The 14431-nt window shown below is 45.8% G+C and overlaps 1 protein-coding gene across 6 annotated transcripts in view; it reads left to right on the top strand.

Moving 5' to 3' along the window:
• VTI1A (vesicle transport through interaction with t-SNAREs 1A) overlaps nt 1-14431 on the top strand; it is a 357198-nt gene that overhangs the window by 298184 nt on the left and 44583 nt on the right. Inside the window, exon 9 of one of the 6 annotated variants that reach the window (XM_042908242.1) lies at nt 409-571. The exons of the other annotated variants lie outside the window; for them this stretch is intronic. Coding sequence (XP_042764176.1) covers nt 409-541 — 133 coding nt within the window. The 3' untranslated portion in view covers nt 542-571. Of the gene's footprint in view, nt 1-408; nt 572-14431 lie in introns of those variants that run through there. 6 annotated transcript variants of the gene reach the window in all.

The following is a 14431-nucleotide window of genomic DNA, read 5'->3' on the forward strand; positions in this document are numbered from 1 at the left end:
GGAAGCGAGTAGGAGGTGTGCGGGCAGAACTGGGAGCCAGGGTCAGACCACACAGATGTCGTAGAACACGTTACAGAAAGCTGGCACACGACCGCGCAGGTTAAGCATGAAAGGAAACCTTGGGCAATAAAGTTGTTTTGTAGAAAGCAACAAAAATTGAAGTTAACAAATGACTGTAGGCCATGCATCAAGCGTGTGCACTCTACATAAATAATGAAAAACTAGTGCTCTCGAAGATAAACATTATTATTACAGAATTACTTGACATCTCTGTTTATCAGCCTCACTAAATTCCAGTAAAAGCTGGTTTATAAACTTAGGTTCAAATACACGTTTAGACCTGGTGGTTAGAAAGAGGCTGTCTCTGTAAGCGATTGGTATCTGATTCTTACCTGCTGGTTGTTCCAGGCAGCCTCACCCAGAGAGGAAACCGTTGCATTCAAATAATAGCAGCAGGAAAACCAGCACCCAGATTCCCTTTGGAAAGAAGAAAGTGTTGGCGTCCTTCAAAGAGGGGAGAAAAATGCCAACTTCAGATTAGCAGAAAGTGCTCAAACCTCTCACTTGATCCCTGTTCTAACGAGGAAGGAGAGTGATGGCTTTCAATAAAGGATCCTGGAAAATATGTCCTGTATGCCTCTTCATTAACTTTTTCCTTTGGGAAAAAGAAACTTAAGATAACATAGATATTCTAAGTAGGTGTAAGTGTTTTAAGATGCTGTGAGACTGGGGGGCACCTGGGTGGCTCAGTCGGTTAAGCATCCGACTCCGGCTCAGGTCACGATCCCAAGGTTCCTGAGTTCGAGCCCCACGTCGGGTTCTGTGCTGACAGCTCAGAGCCTGGAGCCTGCTTCTGAGTCTGCGTTTCTCTGTCCCTCTGCCCCTCCCCCACTTGCACTCTGTCTCTGTCTCCCTCAAATATAAATAAACATTAAAAAAAAAAAAGATGCCGTGAGACTGGATTAGTGGCAGTTAAATTAAACGAGATGGAACCAAGGATTTTCTTTTCTTGAAGCCATGAAGAGAAAAAGGAAACAGGACAAGATTCCCACCACTTGTGGTTTAGTGAAAAAGAAATAACAATATCGCATTCAGGTGTTATTAGTTCTTTAAATCTTGCTCCATATGTATTACATAGCCTTCAAAACAGAGCTTGAAAACTACTGTTTTCCAGTATGAAGTTTTATCCTTTATTTATTTATTTTTTGAAGTTTTATCCTTTAAAAGGGAAATCTATCAGCTTCTTAATCTGTGGCTCAAAACTGACTTTTCAAACCGTGTTGTCATAATAATCATAGTATTCACTGAATGTTACAATCTGCCAGGTACTGTGCTCAACTTTTTTATATGTGTTATTTTAATTCTCACAACCTTTGGGGTAAGTACTCCTGTCCTGTTACAGATGGTAAACCCAAGGCCCAAAGTCATACAACTAGTAAGAGGGTATTTGGGGATCTGAATCCGGATGGTCTGACCACAGAACCCATACTCTTAGCCATTTGGCTATCCTGCCTTTATGTGGGGACAACAAACCCTACCTGCAGACTCAGTGCCTAAAAGGAAGCAAGTGCCTATTCAGGGCTGAATGTGCAGTGCAAGCTGTCAGATTCAAAGCACAGTGGAGAAACCTTCTAGTGTGTTATACAAGATATATTTGTCCTAGTCCTGAGAGCAAGGAGGCATAAACTAATAACAACAGCGTAGAATGTGCTGGAACAATGGGAGCAAATACCGTTTAAGGTTAAATGCGTTTGTTTCAAGGTACTCAACTGAGGGAGCCAGCCTGCCTGCCTGCCTTCCTCCCTCCCTCCCTTCCTTCCTCTCTTCCTGTTGCTCCGTATTCTCCCGCTTTTCTTAGTTACAATGAAAACATAGGAATTTAAAAAATTGTTTGAAAATCAGGGGGACATTTAACCTACTTATTTTAAACACTACGTCCATACAAGACATGGTTAGATGGTGTAAAACCCAGGATGTCCTGGGCACCCAGGGACCAGTCTTATCACTAGGCACCTTGGAGAGGGTGACTTTTCCAGCGCTTGGGTGACGCCCGGTTCTCTTGTCACTGGATCGGGCTCAGCAGCAGTGGATGGGGCAGCTGCAGAATGTGTGGTGGAATGAAGACATGGCATCTGTTGGGGTCCTGCTGTCCCCCAGATCGCAGATAAAATGCATCACCACGTGCTGCGAGGTACCGTTGTCCCCGAAGGGGGACTCCGCATCGCTTCCCCCTCACATCTCGATACCTTTTCTGGGATTTCGGTGCCCCAGCATTGTATGATGGGTGACCACCAGGACCATGCCAGGAGTCCCTCGGCTTCTCTCTGTCCCTAGCTCTCATGTTCCACATCCTATTTTGACCTGCGGTGGCTTACAGCTCCCCGCAGATATTTGAAAAGAGGATGAAGTGATTTACATAATTAAAACAAATTGCATGACGAGTGTGAGAATCCATTGTTGTGGTATAATGGCATGATTTAGATGCTTTGTGAGACACAGGGCTGGGGGGGTAGCTGCTCCGTCACCCTGGAAATGTAATTAGGCTCCACAGAGTGCTTTATCGGGAGAGACTTCAGGGCGATTAGTGCGGGACGTGGCAGTTGTCTCTGGAAGAAAGCATACGACCAAAATGGAAGACTCTTAACTTGGCAAGTGCCCTGTCGACTTTAACCATGTAACACAATTCCTGGGCAACTGCTAAAGCCTAAGAGAGCGTTCAGTCTTCCCCCACTGACCGGTTTGCCGTTACATTTGGGGAGTTTTTTTTCTTTTCTTGCATGTTTCCACCGCCCACCTCTCTGTGTTCTGATTCTCTGGTGCCATAGAGAAGACATCTTTAAAGCCACATTTAGGATTTCAGATTCAAGGAGATCAAAGGGACGTGAAAACTAGACATCTAAATGCAGTGCACCACCCTAGACTGAGTCCTGGTGCAGGGACAAGGGTAGCAGGGGAGCCATAAAGGACATTATTGGGACAGGTGGCAGAATTAGAATGCAGGCTGTCGATTCGATGTTAGCATTATATCATTGTTAAATTTCCTGATTTTGGTAAATGTGTTCTGGTAATGTAAAGGGGCATGACGTCCGCAGCTGACTCTCCAGTGGTCCCCAATGAAATATGCATATGTGCAGAGAGAGAGAAAATGGTAAAGCTTATGGGGCCACATAATAACAATCAGGAAATCTCAGTGAAGCGTATAGGAGCTCATTTGATTATTCTTGCAACTTTCCTGTTAAGTTTGGAATTATTTCAAAATAAGAAGTTTTAAAAAATCACATTAGGAAGTAATTCTGGCCTTGTAGGACTGACAATTACTCATTTCTTAGAAGAAAAGCTGGGAGGGCTAGAAAAAAGAAATAACATGCACACTCCAAATAATTTCTGTGTGAAGTCGGGAGAGCTGAAACTGGCAATTAATTATATCCACAAGCCAGATGAAAACCCAGATCACCCCCGCAGCCCTGCTGACTTTAGAATACAGAACACAGGGCCTTGCCTGTGCCCCGTGCAGGGTGCGACCATCTCAGGGGCCTCATTATGAAGTCACTGCAACGAAGAAGCAAAGACTTCGTGTGCATGGAAAGACGTGTGCTTCTTCTGATGGTGTCGGGCGAGGGTTTGTCGTTTCGCTCGCAGGATCTGTCTTCAGTTCTCTAAGGAAGGAAATGAGTTGACTTGCAATCCAAGTCCATTTGGAACGTGAGCTGAAACCATGGAATTTCCCTGTCTTCCCGTCATTAGCGAGAAGCCAACAGCAGCCTCCTCGTTTACACCTGGAGGCACACCCATCCATGAGCTGGAGGTCCTGGGCAAGGTAGAGCTGTGGTCAGAGCTAAAGGCCTCCAGGTGTCTCCGAAGGTTCTGCTGCAGGTGTGGTGTCAAGGTGAGGCCCAAAGTGGTGCTCACTGGGGCTTTTCTTGCCTTGTGCCATGGGCGCCCATCCGTGCATCCCATTGTTCTGCGTAGTATTTGGAGAAGTAGATAGCAAGGTCCTGGTGTCTCATCTCCTTTCTACCTTCCTGTTGGAACACTACAGAGCGTAGAGCATAGCCTGGAAAAGCAGGCAGGAACCTGAGAAAAGATTCAGTTCAGAGGGGGGCATACCCAGCTGCCCCTAGGAACCAGGCAGGTAGCACAGGTGGGACAGAGGTGAGGAGGCAAACGGGAGAGTAGGTGCCTCGCTGAAATGGCACCTTCGAATCCACCTTCGCCTTCGAATCCATTCCACTGCCGGAGGGGGGGAATGTGATGTGGGCCTACTGAGGCCAGACCTTCTGGGTTTTCCAGAATGCCTGAATTTTAGATTACAGACCTCCCCGTTTGTAAATGTTGGCAAGAAAAAAAGAAACCCCGCTTTCTTTTTTGTAATTAAAAACTGAGCCGGCCAAACCAGCACATCTGGCAGGTGGGATCTGGCCACGGGCTGTCAGTTGGCAACCTCTGATCTGATCCAAACCACTCATATTACGTGGTTGACGAGTATATTCCACAGTTACTGGACTCCGGCAGCACGCTGGTGCCCGGAGAGGCAAGTGACTGGCCTACGATCACACTGCGAGAGATGGGCACCCTGCATCCAAGTGTTAACTCGTATATTGTATAGCGAGTCCTCTGGTTTGACACGAAAACAAAAATTTGGCTAAAAGACGCGGCCTCGTGAACAGGAGTAATTAACTCCAAATGTTTCTGGAAACGAAAATTAATTCCATCGTGAAATCTCGTAACATCCTACTTCTGCCACATGTTTAGAGAAATAACTCCTTAAAATTCAATGAGTATGTTTTTCCTAACCACAAACAAACTGGTTTTCAGAAACAAATACGTGTAAAGATGGGTTCAAACCGTCAGCTGCAACAGCTGGGGAAAGCGAACCCCCCTCCATTTTTAAATAACTTGTTTTAGCAATAAACGGGATGGATGGGGCTTCTCTCTAAAGACGTTTCTAGCTTCTCTCTAAAGAAGTTTCTGGCTCTGCCAGGGAACACTTTGGGTCGGTTAGAATGGAGAGGTCTTCGGGGTTCCCCAAGCCCCAAAGGGAAGGGGAGGCTTCCGTGAACGCACGCTGCCCCCTTGCCAGGCGATGTCACATTTGCATAGGTAACCAAGGCCCCCGTGTGCCCAGTTCTGAAGTCACACGCACTCAGGTTCAAACCCAGGAGCTGCCACTTCCTAGCTATGTGACCTTGAACAGGTTACCTAAACTCCTTCGATTTCCCCATGTCTAAATGGAGATGGGAACTATATGTATTTGGAGAGCAGTTGTAAGATTTAAATGAGGTCATCTCTGCACAGCACTTAGCATAGGGCCGAACAAGTAGCATGTAGCTCCTTGTCTCCATCCTCAAAGGATACATGGAGAAGACACCCCTGAAATGAGTGGCATACCTACCCCATTGGGGCAGCCCCTTGGAGCAGGGAAAGGGATGGAGGGTAGGATTTGGCTGCTACACGGCAAAGGAGCTGCCCCCCGATTGCAGTACTTAAGGCACAGTCATGTTTTGGTTTGTTTCAAGGGTTGTTTTTTTTTTTTTCAGCTATGATTCGCATACGCTACCATTCGCCCATGTAAAGTGCATGATTCAATGGTTTTTTTGTGCATTACAGGTATGTGTAACCATCCCCACAATTTTGTCACCTCGTAAAGAAGCCCCGTAACTTTTAGCCATCACTCCCTAATCTCACCATTCCCCAGCCCGAAGCAACCACTAATCTACTTTCTCTATGGACCATTCTGGACATTTCATAGAAATGGAGTCATATAATATATGATATTTTGTGACTGGCTTCGTTCATTCGGTGTGTTTTCCAAGTTCGCCCATGCTGTACCGGGTGTCAGTATGTCATTCTGTTTTATGGCCGCATCACATGTCACATTCTGTTTATCCTTGATAGCATTTGGGTCATCAGTCGACGGGCATTTGGGATTTTTCCGCATTTGGGCTATTGTGACTAATGCTGCTGCGAACATTCACGTACAAGTTTTTGTGTGGACATATGTTTTCATTTCTCTTGGGCATAAACCTCGCAGCAGAATGCTGAGTCAAAGGGTAATTCCTGTTTTAACTTTTTGAGGACCTGCCAAACTGTTTTCCAAAGCAGCTGTGCCATTTTGTATTCCCACAACGGTGTGTGAAGGTGTGATCTCTCCATATCCTCACCAATACTTGGTGTTATCTTTTCGATTATAGCCGTACTCATGAGTCTGAGGTGGTACCTCGTTGTGGTTTGGATTTGCATTCCCCTCATGACTAATGGTCTTCTCATGCGCTTATTGGCTATTTGCATATTTTCTGTACAGAAATGTCTACCCAGATCCTTTTCTCATTTTGTGGCTGTGTTAATTGTCTTTTTATTGGTGAGTTGTAAGGTCTAGATACAAGTTGCTTACCAGCTATATGATGTACAAATATTCTCTCCCATTCTGCGAGTTATCTTTTTATGGTGTCCTTTGAAGCACAAAAGTTTTTCATTTTGATGCAGTATAGTCTTTTTTTTTTTCTTTTGCTTTTGATATCATATCCAGGAATCTATTGCTAAATCCAAGGTCACAAAGATTTACCCCCGTGTTTTCTTCCAAGAGCTTTATGGTTTTGGCTCTTGCATCTAGGTCTTTGATCCATCTTTGAATTAATGTTTATATATGGTGTGAGATAAGGATCCAGTTCTCTCTTTTTTGTTTGTTTGTTTTGCATATGGGTATCCAATTATACAACTGTGTTTAAAGGAAGAAGAACTGTGGAATGATGTGGTCATCCACTAAGACACGCCTCAACCCGGTCCACCTTGAAAGCCCCTTGACCAATCAGAGCAGGATGGGCAGAGTCAACTTTCACAGCAGGAGAGCCACTTTATCTGTCAGAAGTTCTAGGCTGCAAGCCATAGAGTGTAACTCTGTAGCTCATAAAGTAAGCCTATTAATTGGATGTAAAAATAACCAATTAGGTAGTGGTTTAATCACCGTAACTTATACTTGTCGCTTACCTCCCTGCCATCTCCAGGCCTTTGGGACAGAAGGAAGGCATGATAGAAAAAGGACTGACCTTTCTGTCAAAAGACAAGGAGCTGATCCTTGGCCACGCATGTGACCTTAGATGAGTCACGTAACCTCTCCAAGCCTTAGTTTTCTCATCTCTAAAATGGGATAATGATACCAACCTTCCAGTGTTACTGAATGCGTTAAAGAAAAGCATTCCCCTGTACGGAAAAGTCCATGGCACCTGGTATCCAGTTGCCACACAAAGGATGTGTGCTTGCTCCCATCACGTTCTTCTCCCTTTTCCACCATGGATCAAGCTAAAAGTGAACTATGCGTCTGCTACTTCAGATCATAGAGGCCAGAACCCTACAGTCCCCTACAGTAACAAATTCCAGAGGCGCAAGCCCACCCCACAAACTATCCTATGCTAGCCCCATCCTTCCACCCACAGCATTAAACAATGGAAGAAAAAAATGCTGCGGTGCCTGGGTAGCCCAGTTGGATAGTGTCCAACTCTTGATATCGGCTCAGGTCATAATCTCTTGGTTGTTAGATCGAGCCCTGCATTGGGCTCTGTGCCAAGCATGGAGCCTGCTTGGGATTCTCTCTCTCCCTCTCCCTCTCCCTCTCTCTCTCTGCCTCTCTCTCTCTCTCTCTCTTCCAAAATAAATAAACATTTTAAAAAAGTGATGCTTAGACACACCTCAACCTGGCTGAGGGTGTGCTTGGAAGGTGCCCAGGCCTCAGCCCATCTCAGTGTGGCAAGAAGTGCCCCTGGTGCCTGGCAAGACACGGTTATTGGGGGAAAAAAAAACAACGACAACTCTATAGCCATAAGAGTGAATGACTGCCCATCTAGCACAGCCTGCATGCTGGAAGAGAGGACCAAGAGGGATCCTCAGAGCTTGAATTGAGATTTTTCCCCAGGCTCAAAATTCTTTTCAGTGCTGTTCTGCCCATAGGTTAAGGCATAGTGTCTTTGCCAGGATGGAACATCTTACCTGGGGCAGGCAGCAGAGAGCTAGTGAACGTGAAGACACTGGGAGCAGTAAGAAGGACCATGCAAACATGATGAGGCATGAAAACCCATGAGTGGCCTTTGGCGTAAATCCGAGGTCTTAGAGCTGATAGGAAATCTTAGAAATCTTCTCTCCAACTCTCTCATTTGGGAGAGAAGATATCTTAGTCTCAGAGACAATGAGTGACTTGGCCGAGGCAAGGCAATGAGTAGCAACAGATATAGGTACATAATGCACATGCCATTGGGCTCTAAGGCCATGGAAGCTGGAACTGAAACATTTTAATGTGTTGGATATTAGAGAAGGTGTCACAAAAAGAGGCTGAATGTTCAGGTCTAGAGATGAGGGCACAGCTATTTTGCTGGAGAGAGGGAAGCAGAAATGGGCTGAGGCAAAGGCATGAATGCTAGAAAAAGCTCCCCTGTATCTCTGTTTGGTCAAAGGTTCTTCTCATAACTATGTTCTGTCTCAGTTGAAACTTGAGAATGCAAGAAAAAGATGGCAAGAATCTATGACCCAGGCCCACCTCTGCCACTGACGGTCCAGGGGCTCCCCAGGACCACCGCTTACCCTTCTGAACCGTGGTCTTCTCACAGAAAATGAGACGGGAGTCAAGTGGGTGAACTCTGGTGGCTCTGACCAGTCTCCAAGCTCAAGGCCAGATTGTGCTTAGGGTAGTAAATCATCAGAGGATGAACAACCTTTTGTGAGCATATTTAGAAATAAGTTTGGGATGATGACTTCAAGTTCCATTTTTTTAATGCATCTATTCAGGTGATACATTTGACCTGATGAATAGAAGGTGCATGAGCCCAATGTACAATATTAGGAGATAATTGCAATGGATGAAAGTCTCTTGAGTCAATTAACTCTTATTACCTGGAAACCATTTATAAGAGGCAATAAATTATTGGGACAACACAATTAGCAGTCCCACAATAAAACGGGTTTCATGTGTGCGCATGTAGGTGCCCTCCCCCGCCCCACCTCCTGAGGGCCTGTGGAGTTAAAGGGTACGTGTTTGAGGGGGTTGCTGTGCCCTTTTGTGTTCACAGGAGTGTGTTAACATGCAGTAGGGCTGACATATCCCAGGCTAGACCGAAGCAATGAAATAAGCTTTCCACGCCTGGGAACAATGATGTCTGTGTCACAGCCAGTCAATGGCTATTTCAGTGCCTTGTAGCTAATAGACTTTCACCAAGCGTTGGCCAATCTGCTGAGTGATATTTGAGGTTGGATGTTGTGATTCTGTTTAAAGACCATTTCTAACACTCCCACCCTTGAATTTAAAAACTGAAATCGCATACCATTTAAAAAAACTTTTTTTTTTTCCCATCAAGCTACAGGTTCTATAGTAGTGTAGACAGAATTGGGAAAAAAGAAAAGTTTTCTGTAAGGATTCTAGAAGGTACCACCGCAGTAGCAAATACGCTCCAAGAGCCGCATCGATCTTGTGCATTCGTTTTCAGTCTATGGAAGAAGGTTGTCTCGTACCCAAGCTTAGCGCAAGGTGTCTTAAAGCAATAGAATCCTTGCCACGGAATCTTTACGCCAGTTGCTTATTAGGTATCTAGAATACTCTAGAATTCTTTCACAACAATCTGAAATAACCTGGCATTTACTTCCATGACCTTTTAGTGTTTGTATCACCTAAAGCATTTTTCCCTCCACTGTTGCATTACAAGCAAGATTCAAATTCCCGACAGCAGGTGAAAAAAACAACAACCAACCCCGGAGCACAGCAACGTTAATGATCAACATTTTATTGTCATTGTGTTGACTGTTTCCGCCATAAGCTTAAAGAATTATGAAGACAGGCTGCATTTCTCCAAGTGAGCTGGAAATGGTAGGCTGATCAGAACTAGTGCAAACTAGGCAAATGTGTAAGTCAAGGAAATGAAAATATAATAAAGACAGAAACGAGCTGCTGAAGAACACGGGTCTCTCTTTTGTGTGCGCATCCAAATTTGCAGGAGTGTTTTAGATCGCCAGATAATTTTGCGATAGTCTATCTGTGAATTCTTCAATGATGATAAATGTGCGATCCGATCTTTTAGAAGAATAAACAGTTCCTTGTTAATTAATTTATACAGCTGTCAGTGCAGCTTTCTCTCTTTGCGCTCTAAGAGTTTCCCTGCCATAGATTTTCTTGCCGTTCCTGGCAAACCTCCAGTGAGAGCCTGGGATTTATTAGGCTGACTTGGTGCAAAGTCTATTGATTGTGGCCCCGAGGGTAATAACTAAATAGAGCCGGAGCAACAAGTCAATAACACCATTGTTGCTGCAGCCTGCATTCACTCGAGGAGTGAGATTGTTTTACAGCAGCCGAGGGTAATCATGGGCAGATCGGCGTGTTCAACACGCGTTGCCTGCACCGTGTTAGTGCTGAGGACTGTTTGAAAGATTTCAGCGGGATCGCTGGAGAATCAGGGTGGGGTACTGGGATTATGAACCCTGTGAACTCCTTCATTACAGCTTAAAGGTTTCAACTTTAGTTTTTAACATCTGCTGCGACCTTGGGGAGCTCAGAAGCTGGGGCCGGTGCAAGGGAGTGCAGGAGCGGGCCGTGGCCTAGCACGAAAGGGTCTGTTGCACACTGCGTCCCGGGAACAAGATGGTTGTGAGCGCAGAGATTCTCTCACCGCTGCTGTCTGTCATCCGTCCGGCCGTCCGGCCGGCTGCCCATTCGTGTGAGGTGATAGCCAGTGGCGCTGTCCCTAGCCTCGTGCCTCCCAGAACACGTTCAACATTAACCACCCTGGCAGGAGCTACCGTAACGTCTGCAGAAGTCATACCGTTGTGATTTTCGCGTTTCCCAATCTTGAATTGCACTGACTTGATTTGAAAAACCGTTTTCATAAGGCTTGCTTAGAACGAAACCAATCACGGCTTTCAAAGCCCTCCTTCCCTACCTGGCAGAAGGTCAAAACTCTGACTTTCACATGCCTGATGATTGGGTTTTTAATTACAGAGAGCAAAATCAAAGTCCACATCAGTGCCTGTCTTTCTTTTGCCTTTGGAAGAGCCCTTGCCATTCCCGTGGTGGAAACCTGTTTCTGTGCAGGACCGGGAAGTCATGGCGTGGGTTCCCGGATGTGGCTAACACTAGCCAGTCTCCCTCCTGACCTCCCAAGACTCAGCTTGCCACATGTGGCTGCGTGAACCAGTGAGCCACCAATAACCACGAACCCTTGTGCGACCCAGTCTACGCTGAGTACAAGTCTTTCACAGAATCTTACATTTGCACAGAACCGTATATTTTTAAACAAATTTAATTATTCTGCACAGAACTAAGAGGCCTTTTTTTTTTCTCTGTTAACTCCTATTTTACTGAAAGAATTCTTGGCAAATCTATAGCAAAACAGAAAACTTGGGAGGGTTTTTAAAAATTACTTGCCGTATGACTCACTGTAATGAAAGGTTCAGAGCACAGAGCAATTCCATCGGGTAGCAACCCTTCTGAAAAAAAAAAAAAAGACATTTGTTTTGAGAAGTTAGTCAATACTAACATACAACGTATGAGCAAAGGTGGGCCACTCTATTCCACTGGGAGACACAAGGAACTTTCTCGTCAGACTTTTTTTTTTTTTGTCTGAATGAAGAAATTGCTGTCCAATCTGTTTCGGTTCAACCCTATGATCCAAGCAGTTACTGACAAATCAAGATGACCTAAGAGTTGATAAGCTTTGGCACAGGAAAGAAATATGCAAGAGAAGTTCAGGAGCTTAGGTGGGGGTGGGAATGATAATCTAAGTTGATTTGTGGAAGACTTTCAAATTCTCAAAGATGTTTTTGTTTGGGTGGCTGTAGAAACCTCACGTTTGCTTGATCACAGCTCGAAAAGGGAAAACACCAGAGAACGCGCACATTTGCGGTGCCTTTGCGTGATATCATCAGTATCTCATGTCAAGGTTTCCACGAGTGGAGGCCGGATATTTTCCACTCCATTCACTCCCCTAAGTGTCGGAGGCAGTCAGAATCATCTCAGACGGAATATACCAGGGGATAAACAGCGGAAAATAATAGCTTTGCGTATTTGCTCGATGCCGAAAAGTCAAAAGGACTCGTGCGTGAGTTCATGACACAGCAGCTGTAGGATTTATCTTTTTAAGGGGAGACGGGATTTTGACACAGTGGCAAGCATGGTGGGGGCATCACAGTCGTGAAGTGACCCGTGCTTTTGCTAACTGCCCCTCCACGAAGCTAGTCCATCGTGAATACATCCCCTTACAAGACGCTGTCCTCCTCTTGCCCCATGGGGAGGGTTATTCCAAACTCATACAGACTCAAGGCCCGTCGTGTAGGGCCTCGGCTTATTTTTAGCCATTTCAGATCATGTGGATGTGAATTTAGAGAATATTCCTTAGTCTGTTAGCACATGCTCACCTACTTTTCAAAAAAAAAAAAAAGAAAAAAGAAAATGACCATCTAGGAAAAATTTTTCTATAGCAACCAAGTCAGCTTGGTTTCAGCAACTACAGCCAGCTTTCATTTTTCATCACGTTGTGATGTTGTCTGGAATCATCTGAAAATAGGTGTCTGAAGGATGACTCACATAAACAGGTGAGATTGGAGAAGATATCTGTATTTTCAATATTGCTGTTCTATAGAAGCTGTCCTGCTCTGTGTGGCCACATTCTCATTTGTAATGTGCTATTCTACCTAAGAGCTCCTGTGATCTGTAGATTTCTCCTGGACATTTTTTCCCGTTACAGGCTATCTATTAGGAATTCAGCTCTGACTTGCTGATGTTAAGTGTTCGGTTCTAAACTTATTTGTATGCCTGAAGTTCCATTAATTGAGGATTGGGGTAGTACCCTGCTTTTGGTGGGGAGGAAATTGAGAAATCTCACTTACAGTTTGTTCAAATGCCAGCATATTAAACTTTAAAACCTTTGAAAAGAAAATACAAAAGCAAGTCCATTTTTCTCCCTTTCCCCTTAAGTTTTCTGTAATACCCAGCATGCATCAAGTGTTGCCCACGTACCCAGTACTAGATTAAAAGCCCAATATGTATAATCTCACTTAATCCTCACATTAACTTTACAAAGCATATGTTATTGTTCCCGTTGGGAACAATATTAGGAAACTAAATGTCAGTTAAGTTAGTTACTCAAAGCCACATAGCTAACAGAAAACCAGATCCTTATGGTGATCCACACGGCCAGCATGATCTGATGTCTGCCTCCCCCCTCCCCCGGCTCCCCTCCTTCCGTCCTTCTCCCCTCTGGACACACTGCTTTCTCTTTCGCCCACCAGCCTGCCACTCCAGATAAATGGCCTTTGCACCTGCCTGGAGTCTCTTTCCCAGCTCCCACCCTCCCCCTTTACTCCCAGTGCATCCTTCATTCCTCATCAGTGCCTTTGGGACTCCCTCTCCAGGCCCTGAGATGAGTTGAGTCTTGTGGCCACCACGGGGGTGCAGCCAGCAAGCTCCCAGGAATGCGCTCTCTCCAGGTATTGGCACATGCAGGTACCCGGCTCAGCATCAGAACTGAGGCATCCTCTTCCGGGGCAGCCCCCAGCCGTTGACTGAGCACAGCAGAGGTCCCAGGGCCAGGCCGTTTCGGCCCAGTGTGGGCTTCCTCTAATGGATTGGAGTCGGCTTTGCCCCAGAGCTCTTCCCTGGGTTGGCCGAAACTCGGTCACATCGGTGATGTGATCTGAGGCTCTCCTTTGCTTTCGTCGGTGTCAGATCTGCAGGATGGTCTGAAGCCTTTCCCTCCCCCCATCTTGCCTCCTGCCCTGCCCATCTTCCACAGGGGTTACCATTCAATAAACTTCTTTCGCTCCTACCTCCCATTTCAGCAGCTGCTTTCCTGGAAGTCTCAACCGACCCCAGCCCCCTCCTCTAGACCCTCTCATAGGTTTGGGCCTGTTCCTTTCAGAGCACTGCAGTTTTGTACTATTTACAATTTGACACTGTATACTGTGTGGGTGTGACTGCTTTGGTAAAGTCTGGAAGCTCCACGAGGACGGGCACCTGTTCAAGTTTGCTCATCACCGCATCCCCTAGACCTGGGGCGCTTGTCTTTCCCGCAGGAGTAGACAGACTTGTGCTCCGCACTGGAGCTACATCGCTCCCCATCGCCCTGCTCTGGGGCTTGCTTGACCCGGTGTGTCCAGGGCCACTCCACCAGCTGTGGGCAGTTGAAGGCTGGGGTTGTCCAAACCTCACGGAGTGGGGCGGGGGGTGGGGGGGCACTGAAATCTAGCGCTGACTTGGAAAGCACCCTAGAAAAGGATGTTGTACTGAGGCCCGGATCAGGCCGGCCCCTGCGTTAAGGCCCTTTGGCTTTATTCCTGAGTGGAAGTGCATGCCCCTTCTCCTTGAGGAGAAGATGGACTTTAGCGTTTCCAAAACCTTCTGAGTGAAAACATCTGTATCCGATTTTTCCCGTCACAGCGTATTAGTGACGTCCTGCTAAAGAGC

The sequence above is a fragment of the Panthera leo genome, chromosome D2 (assembly GCF_018350215.1).
Source record: "Panthera leo isolate Ple1 chromosome D2, P.leo_Ple1_pat1.1, whole genome shotgun sequence".
Taxonomy (NCBI): Eukaryota; Metazoa; Chordata; class Mammalia; order Carnivora; family Felidae; genus Panthera; species Panthera leo.